At 37.9% G+C, this 22,122-nt stretch overlaps 4 protein-coding genes across 9 annotated transcripts; 2 read left to right on the top strand and 2 right to left on the bottom strand.

Moving 5' to 3' along the window:
• Positions 1-230: 230 nt before the first annotated feature.
• Positions 231-4,282, top strand: LOC18103578 (COP9 signalosome complex subunit 6a). The gene is made up of 9 exons (XM_006377957.3): positions 231-624; positions 802-890; positions 1,009-1,102; positions 1,271-1,332; positions 1,421-1,499; positions 1,593-1,685; positions 2,310-2,410; positions 3,202-3,257; positions 4,026-4,282. The coding sequence occupies exons 1-9, from the start codon at positions 360-362 to the stop codon at positions 4,105-4,107; spliced, it is 921 nt and encodes a 306-aa protein (XP_006378019.1). The 5' UTR covers positions 231-359; the 3' UTR covers positions 4,108-4,282.
• Positions 4,283-4,514: 232 nt separating this feature from the next.
• On the bottom strand, positions 4,515-7,535 carry LOC18103577 (F-box protein At-B). Of its 4 annotated transcripts, none has more exons than XR_002976822.2 (4): positions 7,065-7,535; positions 6,661-6,754; positions 5,111-6,546; positions 4,515-4,956 (listed from the first exon to the last, which is right to left on the bottom strand). XR_002976822.2 is itself a non-coding variant. In XM_024581487.2 (3 exons), the coding sequence occupies exons 1-3, from the start codon at positions 7,424-7,426 to the stop codon at positions 5,218-5,220; spliced, it is 1,785 nt and encodes a 594-aa protein (XP_024437255.2). In that variant the 5' UTR covers positions 7,427-7,535; the 3' UTR covers positions 4,515-5,217. The 4 variants fall into 4 exon arrangements, 1 of the variants encoding a protein (XP_024437255.2); XR_002976821.2 differs by having other exon boundaries at positions 4,515-4,901; XR_002976820.2 differs by having other exon boundaries at positions 4,515-4,887.
• A 670-nt stretch (positions 7,536-8,205) lies between these two features.
• On the bottom strand, positions 8,206-10,310 carry LOC18103576 (putative 4-hydroxy-4-methyl-2-oxoglutarate aldolase 3). 3 transcript variants are annotated; one of them, XM_006377954.3, is made up of 2 exons: positions 9,782-10,310; positions 8,206-9,114 (listed from the first exon to the last, which is right to left on the bottom strand). In XM_006377954.3, exon 2 carries the CDS (start codon positions 9,088-9,090, stop codon positions 8,590-8,592), a length of 501 nt encoding a protein of 166 aa, XP_006378016.1. In that variant the 5' UTR covers positions 9,091-9,114; positions 9,782-10,310; the 3' UTR covers positions 8,206-8,589. The 3 variants fall into 3 exon arrangements, with proteins under 3 accessions (XP_006378016.1, XP_052312902.1, XP_024467549.1); XM_052456942.1 differs by having other exon boundaries at positions 8,206-9,104; positions 9,782-10,293; XM_024611781.2 differs by having other exon boundaries at positions 9,787-10,286.
• A 5,510-nt stretch (positions 10,311-15,820) lies between these two features.
• LOC18103575 (receptor-like protein kinase BRI1-like 3) lies at positions 15,821-21,055 on the top strand. The gene is made up of 2 exons (XM_024581140.2): positions 15,821-16,453; positions 16,616-21,055. Exon 2 carries the CDS (start codon positions 16,911-16,913, stop codon positions 20,583-20,585), a length of 3,675 nt encoding a protein of 1,224 aa, XP_024436908.1. The 5' UTR covers positions 15,821-16,453; positions 16,616-16,910; the 3' UTR covers positions 20,586-21,055.
• Positions 21,056-22,122: the final 1,067 nt, after the last annotated feature.

Raw genomic sequence — 22,122 nt, 5'->3', positions numbered from 1 at the left:
GTTGTGTTTTATGTAAAGAAAGGAAAATGTTTTTTTTTTTTTTATTAAAAGGAAAATACTTTTCTGTGATGAAAGTTATTTTTTGTTTACTGGAATTAATTTTTTTTTTACTAATTTATTTTATGATTATCAAATATGAAAAAATAAAAAAATTGATTTTTAAAAATTGATTTTTCTGAAAACAAGGCATAAGGTGAATATATAAGAAATTCAGAATTAATAAAAACATATAAAAACCCAAATTCACCGATTCAGTCATTAACTCAACACAAAAGAAAAGCTAAAACCCCAAAATCTCTCGATCTCGCACGCAGAACGCAAGCAAGCAATCTCAGCGAGAGGAAGGTACTGCTACTACAATGGCGTCTTCGTCTAGCAGCGGACTGACTTTCAAGCTACACCCGCTCGTAATAGTCAACATATCCGATCACTACACTCGTGTCAAGTCTCAGACCAACGGCTGCAGCGATGGAGGCTCTGCTTCCCCCCCTCCCAGAGTATACGGTTGCGTGATTGGAGTACAGAGAGGACGCACCGTCGAGATCTTCAACAGCTTCGAGCTTCTTTACGATCCCGTCACTCACTCCCTCGACCGCGCTTTCATCGAAAAGAAGCAAGAACTCTGTATAATATCTATTACTTATACTTTCCTCCCTTTTCTTTTTCTTATTTAAAACATTAAAATCTTTTTCTTTTTCTCTTATTAATTTTCTGTAAAACAAATTCCTAATTTTTGATAAATTAGGGTTTAGTAGCTCAAATAAGAATTATTTTTTGATTGATTGTTGGTGTGAACAACAGATAAGAAGGTATTCCCACACTTTTACATATTGGGATGGTACTCTACTGGAAGCGATGCTGAGGAATCTGATATGCATATTCATAAAGCTGTATGTTTTCTTTTTTCATTTTATTATCATTATCATCATTGTTATTATATCCATTCGTGCAAATCATGTCACGTTAGATAATTTCTCTCTTTTTTTTTGTTTTAATTTTGTGTTACAGCTGATGGATATTAATGAAAGCCCTGTTTATGTTCTGCTCAATCCCTCTATCAATCCTGCTCAAAAGGATTTGCCTGTTACTATTTACGAGAGTGGTATGCAGCCTAACCTCTATGTAATAGATAGATTGATTACTGTTATTGATACTAATGTTGGCTTTCAAGGCGGCAAGCTTCTGTTGTATAATTTGTATTTGGTGTTACCTTGTTCACTCATGGTGTTTTTATTGTGTGTGTGGTGGTCATTGGTCGTTATAACTCCAGAGCTGCATGTCATCGATGGAATTCCACAGCTTATTTTTGTTTGTTCAAGTTACACCATTGAGGTTTGTCATGTTTCTTTTAGCGTGTCACCTGTTAGTCTTTCTTTTACCTACTTTAGTTACTGAATTGCCCTTCTGTTTGGATTTAAAGACGGTGGAAGCTGAACGGATCTCAGTTGATCATGTTGCTCATCTTAAGCCATCCGATGGAGGTTCTGCAGCTACACAATGTAACTCCCTTCTCTCCCTAATTCTTTTTTATCTTCATGGTTTTTTTTCCCTCTGCTGTACCTGTTAACAGTTTTGGTTTTCCCTTCTTCCAGTGGCTGCTCACCTTACAGGCATACATAGTGCTATAAAGATGTTGAATAGCAGAATCAGGGTGCTTCATCACTACCTTGTCGCAATGCAGAAAGGTATAAATGTTTCTTTATGATGAAAAGTGCTTTTGATATCTCAAAATGGGAAAAACTTGACAACTCCCCTTCTCATTATAAAGCATTCCCTTTTATTTTGAATGTGACTTCAGATACTCTATGGTTCATAACACCAGTATTAGAAAGTCTGCCCTTTATGTCTTTTTGGCTGGTTGGAGTCAAACTATTTATCAAGAAAGGATTTCTTTTAGAAAAGAAGAGTTGAATATCAAAAGAATTATCCAGCACAGGTTTATGAATATCAAGTAGATTGGAGTCTTCAAGGTCCTATATCACTACTTGCATCCTTTTCATGATACTAGTTCTTTTTTACGTTACTCTAATTAATAAAATATTAGTTGTGATTGGCCTTTGGTCATATGGAAGTGAATCCTGTTTAAGGGTGCATCTCAATTTTGAGCAAAATTTGTGTTGGTGCGTAGACTAGATTGCTATTATAATCAAAAGAAAAAAAAAGAGAGAAAAGGGAAAAGGTCTGTTGGCTTGAAGCACGTGTATTTGGTTTTCAAAAAAGCTGGCAATGAGGGTTCCAAAGTTGAGATCAATTACATTTGCATCCTGTTTCAAAGTTGAGATTAATCACATGTACATCCTTGAACACAGGTGAAATTCCTTGTGAGAACTCATTGCTGAGACAAGTATCAAGTCTTTTAAGGAGATTGCCAGCCATTGAATCAGAAAAATTTCAAGATGATTTCTTGATGGTGAGTGGTCTGTTTATTTTTTTAGATTAATTATCATGTCTTCTGTGATAATGGTCACTGTTTTTAGCCTTTTGTAGAAGTGTGCATCAGATGCTTTTCTATCTAAAATGCTACCTTCAAACCGAGATTGGCTTAGTATAAGTTAGGGATTGACAAATATATGCATCTGATTAGAAAATCATTGTGATGACTTTAAAAAATAAAATGACCGTCTCTGTTGGGTAAATGAGAAGTGAGTTTTTCTTATAAGATGTAATTTATTAATCCAGTAAAAAGAGAGCCAGAGGTTTTCAGGTATCAAGTGCGGTTTTATTTGATCACATCTTACACCATCCTCTGAGCCGATCTTTACCCTGCAAGCCCATGGTCAAAACCTGGTCTGTTAATATCAAGGGAGCTGATAGTGATTATATATGTGACTGTACGAGTGGAGTTTGGGCATGATTAAATGAGGGTTAATGGTGAAGGGATGGGTAATGAAACAGTGATATCTTCACTTGGTTTCAGACTGATCATGTGGATTCTAGAGATGAATAAACATGTTTTTTCTTTAATTAAGTTGTACCATAAATCTTGAAATGCTAGTCGATACCATGTTAGAGTGTTAATGCACATTATACTATTTGGACATTATCCACCTATGTGCTCAGAAGTAAGCACATGCTTTTGCAATGTATGCCTTATTTACCAGTTTTGCTTTCCAAATTCAGATCTTACCAGATTATGAGAACACTATTAGGATTATGAAGTCATTTTTAACCTATGGATTTGATTTTCAATTTTTTTTGCAGGAATACAATGACACGCTATTGATCGCCTACTTAGCCATGTTCACCAACTGCTCAAGGTATGATATATGGGTGTTCTTTTGTGTGATATAAACCTGTCTTGTTTTTGTTCCATTTAAAAGGTTCTGCTTTTTTTGTATCAATAAATTTGGCATGACTACATCTTGATAATAAAAAGAAAAGGGGTTTCACTGAGGTGGAATTCCAAAGGCATAATTTAGACGCTTTCCTGCCCTTCAGTGTTTTTTTGCATAAAGTGGCTGTCTCAAGGCTTGAAGGGGCAATATTGTGATGGCAACCCAAAGTTCTGATTATCGCGCCATGCAATTGCCTCTTCCTTAAGATAAATACAAATAATTTAAGGAGGGAACATGTAGCTCAAGGACCGTCAATAGCATACCTTGATTAATCAGACTATTCTAGATAGGGATTATAAACTTTTAACCTGATTGTATTACTTTCAAAGAAAAAGAAATCAAAGTAGAGGCTAAACATGATCTCCCATCTAGCAAAAACTTATCAGTACAGCTGTGCGCCAATGAAATAGAATGTCTTTACTGAACTAGATCTGTTGACTCAAAAGATGGTGCGAGCATATGGTATTAGGAATGGCTTCGGCTTCTAGTACCTATTTATATCCTTATAAGTTAGAACATGCATATGTGCATAAGTGAAGCTTTCATATGACAGTATATGCAGACACTGCAATTAACAAATTTACTAGCCATATTGTTATAGAATGGTTTTTCAGTTGATTTGTTCTGGTTGTATCTTTCATCCTTGATTTTTAACACAGCATTTTCCCTCTTTTCCTCCCCTTTCTCCAGCACGATGAATGAGCTAGTGGACAAATTCAACACTGCCTATGACAGGCACAGTCGAAGGGGTGGACGAACTGCTTTCATCTGAAAGCTACTTGCTCTCTAATGGCAGTTTTTATCAAGACTTGATAACCATTTAAGAATTGAGTGATGCCGTTTTGTTTTCATGTGCATAGCACATAGAAGCTTTAGGAATTATATCTGCCAGAAAATGAAACATTCAGAAAGAAAAATATAAATGTATCAGATTTTTCTTTGCTTTCTATTTGGCTTCCATTTTGTGCATCGTTTGTTTTCATTCAATTATCAAATTAAATAATTAGTCTTGGGTGCAAAAAGATATGGTTTCAAAATGGTCCTCCGTGAACAGTGATCATATGTTGATCAAAACGAATGAATCATCAATGAGATGATTGATTTGGAAACTTGAAACTAAGTTGTAGAACGCGGAAGCAATTCAACACATTACCAGGAAGGGCACCAGAACACGAGCTCTTTGATAGTTATTTTATATCTTTATTTCTTTAACTAAAATGTATTTGTCTTTTATCATCTGTATTTTCTATTTCCAGACAGCAACTAAATATGGCCTAAAGACCAATTGCAGTCGATGATAGTGCAGTCTTCTGTCTTCTTTAATGATGTCGCGGGAGTGGGCGAGGACAAGAAATTTCCCCTTCAAGGACGGGGCCATGGCCAAGTCACTTGTTACTAGAATCATTTTTCGTTCCATGAAATGGACATGGCCAGGTCTTCCTCTTGTTGCTAAGCTCTCCATGTTTTTCGGTCTTCCTCTTGTTGGACTAAGCTCTCCATGTTTTTCATTGCCTCCTCGTCAACCACCACACCATGCCACAAGCATCTGGCTCTGTAACAGAAAATCTAGAACCTTGAAATTTGTTATTGTAGTTAGTGCTTTCAAAAGCCCACCTGGTACCTGTTGGGGAGTGGGCTCAAATAGAAATTTCCTAAAATTCAATTTTTTCTTTAACTTGACCGTGTTAAGAGATCTATGCTTTAAGAACTTCAAAAGTGAAAAATTAAATGCATGTACAATTCAACTTTAAAATCATAACATGAAAGGCGTTTACCTTTTAAGCTCCATTTTGCAAAATCAAGCTCCCAACTCTCATTGCAAAGCTTGTCTTAAGTACATCAATACGTAAAGGAAGTTCAAACAAATCAAAGTAATTCTGTTTTAGGGAGAATGGAACTGCCATCCATCATGACATTGCATTTCACATCCATCCAAACACAAAGTCAGCCAGGGGCGTTCCTTCTGAATTTCAGTAATCATGGTGCCTTCGTTACTTGATAAATGAGTTTTCCCAATACCAATCCAATGCAGTCCACGAAATAAAGGCTTCCTTAGAAGTTTCAGTGCATCAGCAGATAGCCCCACACAGTTGAAAATATCAACTCGGCAAAGTTGTTTACTTCTGTCTTGTGACCTTCTCTTTGCAGCCAGTGCTCGCATAGCCAAATCAGTCACATAAAAGCAACTCCTAATGCACAATTCAGTTATCTCTCTACCAAAGGTAGCAATAGTAAGAATGCCATTATCTGATATTCCTGGCATGTAACCTAAATCCAGTGCTGACAATGTTAGCGCAATTGCCCCACCACCACACAGCAAAAAAGAGATTCCTTTGTCAGTTATCCTCTTACAGCCTCTAAGACACAGATACGAAATGGGTGTGTTCCCCTGACCAATAACTGATAAACCACTATCAGTAATGTCAGCTCCTGTGAGATTCAAAGTCGTTAATCTTTGAAGACATGAAATGGAGCTGAGGCATGAATCTGCTACACTCTTGCAGCCACAAAGGTCAAGCACCTCCAAGCTCCTAGAAAAGGCCAATTTCTTAACAGTTTCACTTGTTATGAGCCCGCAGGACAATAGTCTCACTTCAACTAGGGTACATGGGGCTTGGATGAGATCATGAAAGGCCAAGTCTGACAATAAAAAGGCATTTCGAACTTCAAATTTCTTTAGCTTCTGGCAGGTGTGCAGCAAAGATGCAAAGCCAGCATCACTAACTTTAGAGAATCCACTGAGTCTCACTGATTCCAAAGCCTGGCACCTCTGTGAAAGCAGAAACATCCCCATATCATTTATTCTTTTAAATGATCCTTGGTAGTTCTGCCTACTACGTTTAAGGGAGAGGTCAGTCAGAAAATGACAACAGCCTAAGAAATGAAGCCCGCCATTGGTCAAATCGAGGCCAGGTAATGGTTCCTTATCTGGTCTATCTTCAAGATGCAACTCTACCAGAAGAGGAAGAGAGTTGGATATGGCGACAAGTAGCCTGTCCGATATCACATCTAACAGAAGTGACAAGAACTGCAATACAAAACCAGAGGACGATGGTGATTTGGAAACTCTGAGTCTGTTTGCGAGATGGATTGCATTATTTTCAAGCATCGGTTTCAACTTGAGAAATTTGATACTTCGTGGCAGGGAGAATTCCATTGACTGGAAGGCACTCGCATCAACTTCTGTCCCCTTGATCTTTAGAGAGAGACGCTATCGTTAGAGAAGACAAAAGCATCAGCCGACAGGGAAATTACACATTCATATATGAAAATAGAACAATTTTGGACCAATAAATAAATGCAAATGGAATGGAAACAATTTCACCTCCAAATACTGGCACTTGTTAAGCATGTAGGCAACATTCTTTCTGAACAAAATAGGAGGCGAGCCCTGGTCTGCGAATTCAACTGCAAGCACCCTGACACCCCAAACAAAATCTTCTCCATTAATATAGACCATTAGCTGATTTTTTCACTTTAATCAGTAATTAGTACTTGATATTTTAAAAGTAGTAACCGGAAAGAGAGTGGTAGTGGCTGATCAAATGACAAAAAACAAAACTTTGAATGAAAGTTATGAACTATTTAAAGAAAATTGCTCCATAAGATAAAACACCAATAAAGAGTGAGAAGAAAATATCATAACCATTTTAATCAGTTGCTAATTAACATCATCCCCAAATCCTTAATAGTAATAATGTTAAAGAGACTAAAAGTTGCTTTATTTACCTGAGAAAGGGGCAGTTAGCTCCTATAGAATTAAGAACTGAAGAAGAGAGTAAAGAGCAGCTAAAAAGATTGAGCTGTTGGATTTGTGGAGCCAAAAAAGGGAGGAGCGACGAATCATAGAGGCGTTGGCAATTAAGGGTCAGTGTATTAAGGCTCTTAAACCGACTCAGGATGTGATAAAGAGCGTGTTCATCTATTGATACAATGGAGAGATCGAGAGAAGCCAGGTAAGGAAGGACCTCGGTGTCCACGGAGAAGCGCAGGGATTTGCTGACACAAGCCACTGTACACAGTGTCTCCAAATCCAACATCTTCCACAATATCTCTTCGCTGATCAAACAGCTCGGCAAACCATCCATCATCTCCACCTCTATCTCTCTCTCTTCCTCTTTCTCTAAAAGAACAATCTATCAAAAACCATCGATCCCTCCACCGGCTGGTTGCTTGTACTTCAATATTTGCTCACTTCAGGGGGTTGGTTGGGCCTCTCAGGGCCCTTTTAAATCTAAATCATGTTGCTATTGGTTTTTGTTTTTAAAAATAATTTTTGAAGTATTTTTTTTAATATTAAATTAAATTTTAATTTTTTTTTATAATTTTTACTGCTGTTATTAAAAATTAATATATATATATTAATGCATTTTTAATAAAAAATTTTTTTTACAAAAGTATCAATAAACACATATTTAAGTTTTGATGGCTAAACCTGTGTATCAAAATAAACAAGTGTTTAAAAAAAATATCAAATCTATAATAGTTACATTATTTGACCCAATTCAAGCAATTATAATCAAATAATATAATTATTATAGATGGTAGTAGATAAAAAAACTTAAAAAATAGATATCATGTCGAGTGGTGAGTTGAGATTTTTAAAATCCAATTCATATATCTTGTACTCCTTTTATTTTTATATTTGATAATTCATGGATTAAATGCTTTAACTCCAGAGCTCTTGTTAGTGAACTTTTTTTAAATTTATTTAATATAATAAAAAAAATTATTTTTTTTGTTGGAGGAAAGGGAGAAATAACTAAAATTTAATAGGGATGCAAGGTATGAAAATTAAACATAATATTGAGAATATCTGATATTTGTAGTCCATATTATAGGTTCGTCTCTAAATACAAACACATAAAAATTAACAATATAAATCCAATTTATAAATATTTATAATATTCATAAAAAAATTTAACCTAACTGGACATATCCAAAAAGTTGAATTATATCCCAAGCCATCTATATCCATGCTCCTGCTTCACAGCCGAAAAAACACCGTGCTTATTTATGGAGCTACCGCACTTGACATGTTACTAAAAAGAAAATACAATTGCTTTGTAAAGATACAAATACAAAGAATTGTTATTGTGCAGCGGGAAATTGATTCCTAAATTAAGTTTATTTGATGACAACAATGCTACATATAACGGAGAAGAAACATTTTCCCAAAGTGACTGAGAATCCATCCCTCTAAAAAGCTCAACTAACATTGCATGGTGTTGGAAAGGATGAACTAAGTGGTGGCTCAAAGAGACAGTTCGCATCTTGATATGAGAATGCCATCACTGTCAGCATACAGCCATTCCCCGTCACAAATCAAGGTCCCTCCAATGTGAACCGCCACATGCTTCTCACCAACGCCCTTTTTGAAGGATTTCGTAGGATGTGATCCCAAGGCCCTGACCCCTATATCACACCCATTGATCTCATCTACATCTCTTATGCAGCCATTGACTAGAATCCCAGCCCACCCCATGGTCTGAGCCAACTGCCCCAGGTTCCCTCCGACCAAAGCACACCTCATGCTCCCCCCTCCATCAACAACAAGAACCCTTCCTTCACCCTCGGTTTCAAGAAGCTCCCTGACCAACACGTTGTCCTCGAACACCTTAAGAGTGGCAATGGGACCCGAGAATGCCCGGCTCTGGCCATATATCTTGAAAATGGGGGGCAGAACTCGCAAGTCACCAGATGCCAGGAGTGGTACGTTGGAGTCACAGGCTTCAGCAGTTGTGATGAAAGCCATATATAGCTAGATTACTGAATTCCCCTGCAGTGAAAATGAGAACAGATTAGATGTGATGACCGAGCAGCAATTAACAAGCAGGCTTGCAAAGAAGCATGTATATACATATATAATCTCCAACGATATGTATACAAAAGGCAAGATATGAAATATCATCATGACTTTTGATGAAACAATCTCCAATAATGTTAATTGGTAGAAATGGTGGGTGTTAAATTTCCAGTCCATAAAAAAAAAAAAAATTAAAATAAATCACAAACAATTACGAGAAATAATATCATTGTAATTGTGATTTGCAAAATTAATTGGATTTAGAGCCTCGCTATAGCCTGGATAGGGGAAGGGGATGTAGCTTCAAGATAAGATTAATAGATAAGTGAAAAGGTAAGAAGATTATTGTTGTGGAATTAAGTGGTGGAGTAGCACACACATAAAATTAAGAACATGAATTAATTTCAAGCTACATATATGCATACATGAGTGCAAACACAGTATAAAAGAGAGAGTAGTCCTAGTTTAGCTTGTAGGAGGGGAGTCGAGGAGAGGAGGTGCCCCAGAACCAAACAGCAGCAGACAAGTAGGCAGAATCAAGATACATGTGGTAAGGAGCATGGCTGTGGATGTGAACAGTACCTAAAGACATGGATAGAAAGATAGAAGAATTGAGAAAGCAACTGAAAGTAGCAATTACCTTACTTTACAATCAAGAAAGCAGCTGTTGAGTTGAGAAAGAGAGTGTTGTAAGCAGCACAGCAGCTCGCACTCACCGGTTCAGAGGGTGTTGGCTCGCACTGAGTGTCTTTCTCTCTTTGTTTCCCTGTAATATATTTTTCCTGGTTGGGTCTGTGCCTTTCTTTGATGCTCTGTCCATCTATTTATCTATCTAATCCAAACCCATCAACAACTTAGAAAAGTGTGACGGAGGAGATGTCCTGTTATCCATGTATCATCAATGTTCCACGCACGCCCTAATAGAAAATATAGAATAGACAGAAAGAAACCCACCGATGCCAGGGGGTGTTGTTTTGACCACTCACTAATTAGAGAGAGAGAGAGAGAGAGAGAGAGAGAGAGTCTGCTAATTAAACTTAATTAGTATGCTAAATTGCTAATCATCTTGTCTTGTGAGTTGGGTCCAAAGAAAGACAAAGGACAATTAAGAAGTTTCATCGAAAACTAATGACAAGAAGCAAGCAACCCATGAATCTAGTATTTGTCTTGGTCAGCGTGCCACTCTCTCTTTCTTTCTTTCTCCCTTCCGTCCACCTTCACTAAGCAATTTATCTAGTTTTTCTTCCTTTTAAAATAGTGTAGATGAGTAAAGGCTATGCTTTTTTTAAAAAAATAACCTAAAATTTAGTCTCGTAAAACCTCCATGATTAATCAAGCCCACCATTTAATTCCTCCATACTAGGACAAGTACTCATCTGAGCCCACGATGATTTTTATTTCTCTTCAACACCTGGGCCATCATCCCCCTTACAGTTTTGGACCTTTACTCGAACCCTTTACACGCCTCCATGATTAATTAAGCGCACCATTTAGTTTCTCCAGGGTCCAATATCGGCATCCTCTCCGATCTGAGATTTCAAGTGAGCAGAAGAAAAAGGCTCCCATGATTTGTTAATTTTCCAGCACAACATGCAATGGAAGGTTTGGGGTTTGAATTTATGATGGATTGATTATCCAATAAATGGCAACAGGCAAGTCTCTCACTCACCGCTAGCGTAGCAGCAGCAGCAGCTATTTTCTTCTCTTCTCTATAGATTGCTAAAAAGTACTTTGTGCTGTGATAACGTTCACACATGCCTGAGAAGATAAGCTCCCTCCTGCAAATCTCAATAAAAATATTAATTGGACTGATATATCTTTATTTTTTACTGCTAATAATAACACAATCATTTTGGATAATACGATACCATATTTTTTAACATTTCTAGTAAATATACTGCTTTATTTCATGATAATTACAATTTTATGTGGTCGAATATCTATTTCTTTACCTAAAAAAAATTATATTTGTAACTGTATTTGTCTCGAAGTATTAGTTTTCAACACTAGTGCTAATGTGTAATTGTTGAAGCAATTTTATGTGTATTAATAAAGAGGAAACATTAATACTTGAAATTTAGATATTGTGAGTTTTAACTTTTAAGGTTAGATCAGTGGTTAATGTGTTGAATTCTTTATGAATGAAACCTCGACAATGAATCAAACAAATACATATCAACTACTTAAAAGATATTGTGTTTTTCAGAGATCACATATTAAGTTGTTGCTCATGGACGGTCCAAATCTCAGAGTCCATTTTGGTTAAACTAGTCCACAGCCCACGAACTCAAACTCTTTCTTTCATCGTGGGAAACTTGCAGCTGTGATCGTTTGATAAAAGCCGAGAATGATACTGTGGTGAATCATATCACACATCATATCACGAGCGTTTCAAAGAATATATTTACATGGCATGATGAAAATCCATGAGAGGATATTGATTGTCCATCACAGTTGCTTTCACTCATAATTTGGCCGGTTCCTAATGTCAAAGCAAAAGGCTGGCTTCTCAAATAGAAGGAGGAGGAGGAGCAGAAGAAGATGATGTATCAAATCCGCTGTGATCCAGGCCTAAACGAGGAAATTAAAGAGACCGAGGCATCCAGGGGCCCTTGCCCTATGGAAAGAAAAAACACATAAAAAAGAAGAAGAGTGGTTCCCACTCTGTACTCATTTTTTCCTTGAACGATGATATTACTTTCCAATCCTGTAATTACAAACTTACAAGTGGTAGAGGTAATAAATCAAACAATCATGATCCCACCAGATATGGATGAACAATAAAGTTGGTACATCACTAATTATGCTCGAAACAGTAGGAAAAGGTGGTTTAATGCCCTAATGGAGTCCCACATCAACAATATAAATCTGAGATGCAATCCAAATTAAGATCGACGAACAGGTAAAATTACCAGCATGTAATGTCTGTCATTACTATATATTATTTTCATATCAATTTACATGTATAACATGCATTCCTTGAACTACCTTAAAAGCAAGCACCCTTTGATATCAATTTAAAAGCATGTTTTTTATCTCCTTAAGAAAAAGAGTGGATGGTTATAAAATCCAAATTCAAAAAATGTTAAAAGAAAATAAAACGATAAGAGAAATGTCCAATCTTGGGAGGATATCTTTTCTTGTGCAAACAGCGCATGCCGAACCCTAGATATTGCATAAAAGGGGTGCCGTGCTTATGCAAATCTAGGTGTGGACTGTGGAAACTACCTAATAGTATTCAGAATACGTCTTTTCGAAGCTAACCAATTCCAACTAACGTCCCTACCACCTGCATTGAATTCTCACATACATATATCTTGGACACATTTTCAAAGAAACTTCCCTTGCAAACGCGCTGTACACATGAAGAAGAAGAAGAAGAACTACTACTACAAGTCAAATATTTCGGAAGGGCCCAATCCACGATCCCTTTCACTGATTGCTATTACTGTTACCATCTAGACGCCCTTTCCTTTTTCACCCACTTAATTAGACCTGGGGGAATATTATTGTCTCGTCAAGACCAGTCCTCTCTTCGTTTGCCTTCTCTTATGGGGGGGGACTGACTCCACCACCACGCCACCCCTTTCAAATTTTCAAAAGAGAAATCAAAAGCCTTCATTCAAACGAAACGGCTCCCCCACGTCCTACAGGGTGATCAAATCGGTTGTATTGTCTCATCTGTATGACCAAATTAGTGATTCTTATAAGAAATATTAATTATACATGAGGAAGAAGAAGGCAATATATATATATATATATCTACACACACACACACACCCCATGAATCAATCGTTACGAGCTGCAGATATAATTAAGCATGCAATTAAATGAACGAATTGTTGAAAAGAAGTAATAAATGGACGACGCTCGTGTGGTAAAATGAAAAGGACAGTCGGGGTTCCAGTTCCAGTTCCAGCTGCAAGCAGTAGCTAGAAGCAATTACTGACGACTAACATTGATGCAAAGCAGTCTTCTTGGCTCTGGTTGAAGGGACACACACACACTTGAACTTGATAAACACTTTGGTGATCATTTAAAAAAGAAACAACTAACAAGGAAGATATGTAAGTCTACAATGAAAAAAAAAAAAGAATATATAAAAGGGATGGTCCAGAAATCTGCCTGCTTTCTTTGCGAGGATTCCGCTGTTTTCTATCGAAAAAGCATATGCTTATATTTTTTTTTATTAATCATCATTGTCGTATTTAATTTCTAGTTTAAGCTTCACATATTAATTAATATATCTCTATGTAAAGTTGATGATAATAAAGTCTCAAATTTCTACCAAATTATCTATCCATCTTACATGGAAAAGGACCTCGTCTCATTTTTTGTTCATGCGTTGTGGGGCTTGTGACTTGCGGGGGGGAGATGGGGGCCTTTTCTTTTTTCTTCTTCTTTATACGTGTAAAGTACGAATCTATATGAGATCGTATGTGGATTTCTCTCTTTTTTTTTTTATCATTATATATCATCATCATCCATTGAAATGTACATTTCTAAAAATATCTTCTACATACATCAATTTAGTATACTTATAAAAATAAAGTCTCTCAATCATCAACTCAAAATTAAAATTAAATTAAAAAAATGGAAATATATCAAAACTATCTCAACTCCAAACTTATCCTTTTATATATAATATTCTATGAGAAACGAGAGAACACTTATAACTAGGAAAGGAAAGGATAGGATGCACTCGTGTGGTGTGTATATAGAGACAAAATGCTTCCCCACTCCCCCCTTCATCGATCTTCATATATGATTTGGTGCTTTACAACCAAAGCCAGAATTAATGCATGCCAGATACATCCATCCATCCATTATAATTGATCATAGCCATCTAGCCCGACGTCCCGCGCCCCGTGCCTGCCTGCCTATGCTTAGCTTTCTATTAATAATTTCTATCATCTTTCAAGAATATTTAATTAAATATTTCTATACATGTTTGTAATTATATATATATATGTGTGTGTGTGTGTGTGTGTAGAGAGAGAGAGGGAGAGAGAGAGAGAGAGGTACTGCATATATAGTATAGGGAACCCACCACTTTCCAAGCAAAATGTTGTCCCTTCCTATACATCCGATATCCCTATGCCAAGGGATTCTCTATTTTTTTTTAAAAAATAATCTTACATGCTAGGGTTTTATAATCTAATTAATCCTTCTTTCAGTTTCATCATGATGTAAGATTGATGCGCATGCATTCTCTTATTCTGCCTTATCTAATTAATTAAGTCTCTTTTTGTTCATATACACACACAATAACCATTGACCTAAAACTAGACAACAAACAACTACATGTATTTTTTCTCTCTTAATTTCTCTTTGGGTCTATATATCCTACCTAACGTTACTGCTTCTTATTCTTCGATCGGTGGTTAGGTTGTTCTATTTCTCATTCACCATGGCTTCAACTACAAATTAAATTACGAACTATATATTAATTATAAATGTAACAAGGGAATGCATTAACAGCGTTGCCCTTACAGTCGTGGTGCTTCCTTCTTGCAACCTAGCTGATCCATGTATTGTATTAAACAGTAAGTAAGAAAAGGTGATGAGTTGCCTCTCCGGCACTCCAGTACAACAACTCAACAGGTATTTATATGTTATGAACAGAAATATATACTTGAGTCAGTACTGGATTGAATCTCCGGTCTTTCAAATTGAATTCGATGACTAAATTAAATCATCATTGAAGATTATTTGGGGATAATAAAAAGTAAAAAAGAAAAGGAGGGGTGTGGTGGGGGGGGGGGGGGGAGTAGTCAAGAATATATAGTGACAAAATGGGTGAGCTAGCTAGCTAGTGTCCTGTGCCATGCTGAGATGTATGTTGGGGTAAAGAGCTACAGTTTTCTAGTTATTATACATGATGAGTGGCTTGTAGTTTACTTAGAACCTAATTTAATCAATTAGTCTGATGGGAAATGTGAAGAGAAGGAAGTTTTGGATACAGACACTGTACAAGTGTACTGTGGAGAATGAAGTGATAAATGGAATGGCTATTTTTGGTTTCTAGCACCCTTTTTTTTTTTAAAAAAAAAACATTGGTAAATTAGTAAAATAGAATAGTTTGTATATGTTATTGTGATTAAGAAATGCAACTTCTATAATTTGTTGCTATTTATAATGAAAATATTTTTTTGAAAAATATTAAATAGACATGAGAGAAAAAATAATAATAAAAAAACTATAAAAACATACCCAATAGTAATATAATCGAAAAAATCTTACTGAGATAAATTCAACATACTAAAATAAATCATTAATAATAACTTGTAATAACTTGAGTGGATCTTACTTAATGCTTAAATATAAAGAATACCATCCTTATTTTTTATGAAAACTGTAATTTGATAATATTATTTTTTAGTATAATTATATTTATAGATGTATTAGAAGATGCTGGTAATATTTAATAGGAGCTTGGTTCAACAATTTTTTTTTCAGTTTTTTAATTAACTATATTAAATTATTTTTAAAAAAGTTCATAAAATATAGATAAATAGACAGAGAGACGTACAAGCAAGACAAAAACTCCTCTGGCTCCTGCTCCTGGTCCTAGAAAAGGTACACACAGTTTGGGAGAGAGAGAGAATACGAGAGAAGCACATCCAAAGTTTGACTGGACCCGAAAAATGAGAACAAAATTTTAAAACAAGTGGGGGGAGCAACAGATTCACATCTCCCACAATTCACTCTTCCCTTTTCCTTTTCCTTTTCTTTTCTTTGCGCCCTCTCTCTCTCTCTCTCTCTCTCTCTGCTCCCTTGCCTACCCCCGATGCACCACCATTCAACTTGTCCTCTTGAGAGACTCACTACTTCTAATATTCTATTCTCTCTCTCTCTCCTTGTTTCTGAAATGTGTGTGCGTGTGAAGATGTCACTTTACTTGGTCTTAACAACATGAATGAATGACATCTTTCCATTTCTTTCTTTAGTTTTTATGCCCACTTTCCTTCTTTCTTTTCCTTTTCCCAAACGAAACGAAACGAAAACCCTCCCTTGCCTTGCACCTGGGCTGAGCAGCCTGCCTCAGCAGCCATACCTGTACTTGTTCTTGCTTTGCTTCCTTCAATTGGAAATGCCATCGCTAGTACCAGGATATGTCTGTCACACGTCGGTAATGCTATCTGTCAACAAGTGACAGCCGACATTACTTTCTCTCTGCACATCGTACCCCTCCCCTCGCGCACACCCTCTTCTGTCTTCTTCCTTAACTGATCCTGTGATTTCCTTAGACTTAATTTGTACTCTACAAGCAACCATCACATCACCTTCCTCTACTTCATAACCACTCCAGGTAAGTAAATTTCTCCCCCCTCTTCTTCTCTTTTTTATTTTTCTGGGAAAAAGGTTTGGAATTTAGTCCCACTTGATTACTACCTCTCTGACGGTGATTTCTACCATCTCTTTCTTTTCTGAAGTTATTCTTAATTACTACTTTATTTTCTTTTATTTTCAGATTTTCAAGCAACAAGTCAAAGTTTGGAAATTTGGTGAAATATGAAACCCCAGAAGGAGATTTAATTAACAGCAGATCTCTGAATGCGCTGAGAAAAGATGCTTCTTTGATTGCAAGGAAGATTCAGAGAAACTAACAGACAGAAGAAGGGAGTGATTAAGCTTTCATTTTCTCAAGATTGATTCAACTGCAATTATAATGCAGAGAGAGCTTTAGAGGGCTAAGTGAGAAGCTTGCATGTTGAACCAAATCTGAACTCTCAGATTAACCCCAAAAGGCAAAAAATAAAAATAAAATGAAGAAACACTGGAGGATATCATCACAAAGGCAACCACCCAAAGCCATGATTAGAATATTTGGTTATGTATCGCTGTTGCTGCTGTTATTTATGCCATCATCATCACAAGCCAGAGAGTTGTCTTCACAGCAAAGTAGCAATAATGAAGTTGTGGGGTTATTAGCCTTCAAGAAATCCTCTGTTCAATCTGATCCAAAGAACTTATTAGCCAACTGGTCTCCCAATTCTGCTACTCCATGTTCATGGTCAGGCATCTCTTGCTCTCTTGGTCATGTCACCACTCTCAACCTCGCCAAAGCTGGTCTCATTGGAACCCTAAACCTCCATGACCTCACTGGGGCCTTGCAATCTCTCAAACATCTTTATTTGCAAGGAAATTCATTCTCTGCTACTGATCTTTCTGCTTCCCCATCCTGTGTTCTTGAGACTATTGACTTGTCTTCAAACAATCTCTCCGACCCTCTTCCAAGAAACTCCTTTTTAGAGTCTTGTATTCATCTCTCTTATGTTAATCTCTCTCACAATTCCATTTCTGGTGGTACCCTTCGATTTGGTCCTTCCTTGCTACAACTTGACCTCTCTCGCAATACTATTTCTGATTCTACCTGGTTGACCTATTCCCTTTCTACCTGCCAGAACTTGAATCTTCTCAACTTCTCTGATAACAAGCTTACTGGAAAACTTGGAGCAACTCCCTCGTCTTGCAAGAGTCTATCCATTTTAGACCTATCATACAATCCATTCTCTGGGGAGATACCTCCTACTTTTGTTGCAGACTCTCCACCATCTCTCAAGTATTTGGATCTCTCACACAACAACTTCTCTGGCAGCTTCTCCAGCCTTGATTTTGGGCATTGTAGCAATCTTACTTGGCTCAGTTTGTCACAAAATAGGCTCTCTGGCAATGGATTTCCATTTAGTTTGAGGAACTGTGTGCTTCTACAGACGCTTAACCTCTCCCGTAACGAGCTAAAATTCAAGATTCCTGGTTCCTTGTTGGGGAGTTTAACAAATTTAAGGCAGTTGTCTCTGGCTCACAATCTGTTTTATGGTGATATTCCTCCCGAGTTGGGACAGGCGTGTCGAACTCTACAGGAATTGGATCTATCAGCAAACAAACTCACCGGTGGCTTGCCGCAAACTTTTGCATCGTGTTCTTCTATGCGGAGTCTTAATCTTGGCAACAATCTGCTCTCAGGGGATTTCCTTAGTACTGTTGTGAGCAAACTTCAAAGTCTGAAATATCTGTATGTTCCATTCAACAACATCACTGGTACTGTGCCTCTGTCTCTTACAAAGTGTACCCAACTTGAAGTGCTGGACCTCAGTTCTAATGCCTTTACTGGGGATGTTCCTTCTAAATTGTGCTCCTCGTCAAACCCCACCGCGCTGCAAAAGTTACTCCTAGCTGACAATTATCTATCAGGAAATGTTCCACCAGAGCTTGGAAGCTGCAAGAACCTGAGGAGCATTGATCTCAGTTTCAACAATCTAATTGGACCAATTCCCATGGAGGTTTGGACCTTGCCAAATCTCTTGGACTTGGTTATGTGGGCAAACAACCTCACTGGTGAGATCCCGGAAGGCATCTGTGTTAACGGAGGAAACCTCGAGACTTTGATTCTCAACAACAATCTCATCACAGGAAGCATTCCGCAGTCCATAGGCAATTGCACCAATATGATTTGGGTTTCCCTTTCCAGCAACCGGCTTACCGGAGAAATTCCTGCTGGCATTGGAAATCTAGTTGACCTGGCTGTTCTCCAAATGGGTAATAATTCACTTACCGGGCAAATACCACCAGAGCTTGGCAAGTGTCGGAGCCTCATTTGGCTTGATTTGAACAGCAACAACCTAACTGGTCCTCTTCCACCTGAGCTTGCAGACCAAGCTGGTCTAGTTGTTCCTGGAATTGTTTCTGGGAAGCAGTTTGCATTTGTAAGAAATGAGGGCGGGACATCATGCCGAGGAGCTGGGGGATTGGTTGAGTTTCAGGGTATCCGGGCAGAAAGGCTGGAAAATCTTCCTATGGCTCACTCTTGCTCAACAACAAGAATTTACTCTGGCATGACAGTTTATACATTCACCACCAATGGCAGCATGATATTCCTTGATCTTGCCTACAACTCACTGTCAGGAGATATCCCTCAAAATTTTGGTTCAATGAGTTATTTGCAGGTCTTGAACTTGGGGCATAATAAGCTAACCGGAAATATTCCAGACAGTTTTGGAGGTTTGAAAGCAATTGGAGTTCTGGATCTCTCACACAATGATCTTCAAGGATTTCTGCCAGGGTCTTTAGGGACTCTCTCGTTTCTTAGTGATCTTGATGTGTCGAACAACAACCTCACTGGTCCTATCCCTTCTGGGGGGCAGTTGACAACTTTTCCTCAATCCAGGTATGAAAACAATTCTGGTCTTTGCGGTGTGCCATTGCCCCCATGCAGCTCTGGAGACCACCCCCAAAGTCTTAACACTCGGAGAAAGAAGCAATCTGTGGAAGTAGGTATGGTCATTGGCATCACATTTTTCATCTTGTGCGTCTTTGGTCTTTCATTGGCTCTCTATCGAGTGAAGAAGTACCAGCAGAAGGAAGAACAGAGGGAGAAGTACATCGAAAGTCTCCCAACTTCAGGTAGCAGCAGCTGGAAACTTTCAGGTGTCCCCGAGCCTTTGAGCATCAACATTGCCACATTCGAGAAACCTCTACGGAAGCTGACTTTTGCTCATCTACTTGAAGCTACAAATGGTTTCAGTGCTGATAGCTTAATAGGGTCTGGTGGGTTTGGAGAGGTATACAAGGCACAACTAGGAGATGGTTGTGTTGTTGCTATAAAGAAGCTGATTCATGTCACAGGACAGGGTGACAGGGAGTTTATGGCAGAAATGGAAACTATCGGGAAGATCAAGCACAGAAACCTGGTTCCTTTGCTGGGTTATTGCAAAATTGGAGAGGAGAGGCTTCTTGTGTATGAATACATGAAATGGGGGAGTTTAGAGTCTGTTCTTCATGACAGGTCGAAAGGAGGATGCTCAAGGCTTGATTGGGCAGCAAGAAAGAAGATTGCAATAGGGTCAGCAAGAGGCCTTGCTTTCCTTCATCACAGCTGCATACCTCACATTATCCACCGTGACATGAAGTCTAGTAATGTTCTTTTAGATGAAAACTTTGAAGCGCGGGTATCTGATTTTGGAATGGCAAGATTGGTGAACGCCCTTGAAACACATCTTAGCGTGAGTACACTTGCAGGAACTCCAGGTTATGTGCCCCCTGAGTATTATCAGAGCTTTAGATGCACATCAAAAGGGGATGTCTACAGCTATGGTGTCATACTTCTGGAGCTCCTCTCAGGCAAGAAGCCAATAGATTCCGCTGAGTTTGGTGATGATAACAACCTTGTAGGATGGGCAAAGCAGCTATATAGAGAGAAGAGATGCAATGAGATATTAGACCCTGAGTTGATGACACAAACATCTGGAGAGGCCAAATTATACCAGTATTTGAGAATTGCTTTTGAGTGCCTTGATGACAGGCCTTTCAGACGGCCAACCATGATTCAAGTTATGGCTATGTTCAAAGAGCTTCAGGTTGACTCTGAAAGCGATATCCTAGATGGTTTGTCATTGAAAGATGCAAGTATTGATGAATTCAAGGAGGAGTCTAGTTCATGATGTTTAGCCTTCGATTGGACTAGAAGTTGTCTTTGGCACCTTTAATGTGCTCACCTGTGATTACCGACATGGAAGTAGTTATTTGCGCTGCTGAACTGGATATGGGCTAATCCTTCAAATTTCAGCTACTGTAAATAATAGAATGCTGAAATGACAGAGAGAAAAGTAGCAGGGAAACGGGGAGAGAACAAAGGAACAGGTCCTCCGGTCGCTAAACGATCAGTAACTTGATACTTTTTTCCTTTTTTTCCATTGATCATCATGGCTATTGCAAAAGACTTGAAACCTTGCCTCTTCACCACGAGCTTCTTATTCTGTCACAGTTTTGCTAACTGATGTTCCACTATTTGTTTGTTTATTTCCAATTATTGCTGTTTATAGGAAGCTATGATTTCAGAAATGAACACACTGTTTTGTAAAGTTGTAGTGATAGCATTGTTGGAAAGTAAACCACAAGAGTATTGCTTGCATTTAGTAGCTGATGAGTAAATTTTAATAAGTTTTTATTAAGTTTTTGTGAACATATATACTTGGACAGTGTATCAAGTCCAAGGTGGCGTGTGGCGTGGGTCCAGCTCGTATGCCAGACCCAATACGCTTAGACTAGACAGTTAGTCAAGTCTAAGTGTCTTGGACTTGGCAGCTCACCAAGTGCAAGGTGGTGTGGGTCTAGCATAAGGGTGAGCAAAAAAATCAAGAAACTGATTAAACCGAGAAAACTAAGAAAAAAATAACCAAAAAACCGAACCGAAAAAACAAACCGATTAAATCGATTATTTTTTTTTAAAAAAAGTTCGGTTCGGTTCGGTTTTGGTTTAAGAAACCTGAAACCGACCAAACCCCAACCGAACCGAACTGGTTCAGTTAAGGGGTACTATAAATACAAAATTTCTTAACCCTAGCAAACAATACTCGTCCTCTGCGTCCAGCCGCCCCCTCTCGACCCTCACAAATTCACAGAATCACAATTCATTGATTCAATGATCACAGATCTTTCATCTTTTTTAAGTCTCAAACTCTCAATCTCAGAATCTCTAACACTCTCAGTCGTCCAGCCGCCCCCTCTCAACCCTCACAAACTAGATAAAAGATAATCAATCTTCATCTCCATTCTCCTGAGTCCCTGACTCTACAAATCTGGACAAACCAGCCATATCCCTCTCCTAGTCTCCCACACGGGCATGACACCCGACCCAACCCGACCTAACCTCCAGATCTAGCAAACCAGTCACCTCTCTCTCTCACACCCGACCCGACCTTGAATCTTGTCACATCATGTATGATTTTTTTTTCTGTCAATCTCTGTTTTTTTTTAAACATATACTCTGTAGTGTGATTTGTGTATTTGAGATTTGTGAACACTAGAGCTCAACAGTTACAAGATCTTATCCAGTAAGTAACTCTCTTTTACGTTTTTATATGGTTTTTTGAGTGCTGGGTTTTGTTTGTTTTAGATGGTTGTGTATTGGGTGTTGATAAAGTTTAGATTTTTGGATCTTGGGTGGTGTTTTTTCGGATGATTGTGCTTTGTTTGTTG

Source organism: Populus trichocarpa, chromosome 11, assembly GCF_000002775.5.
Source record: "Populus trichocarpa isolate Nisqually-1 chromosome 11, P.trichocarpa_v4.1, whole genome shotgun sequence".
Taxonomy (NCBI): Eukaryota; Viridiplantae; Streptophyta; class Magnoliopsida; order Malpighiales; family Salicaceae; genus Populus; species Populus trichocarpa.
This window is presented reverse-complemented; position numbering and strand designations above follow the sequence as displayed.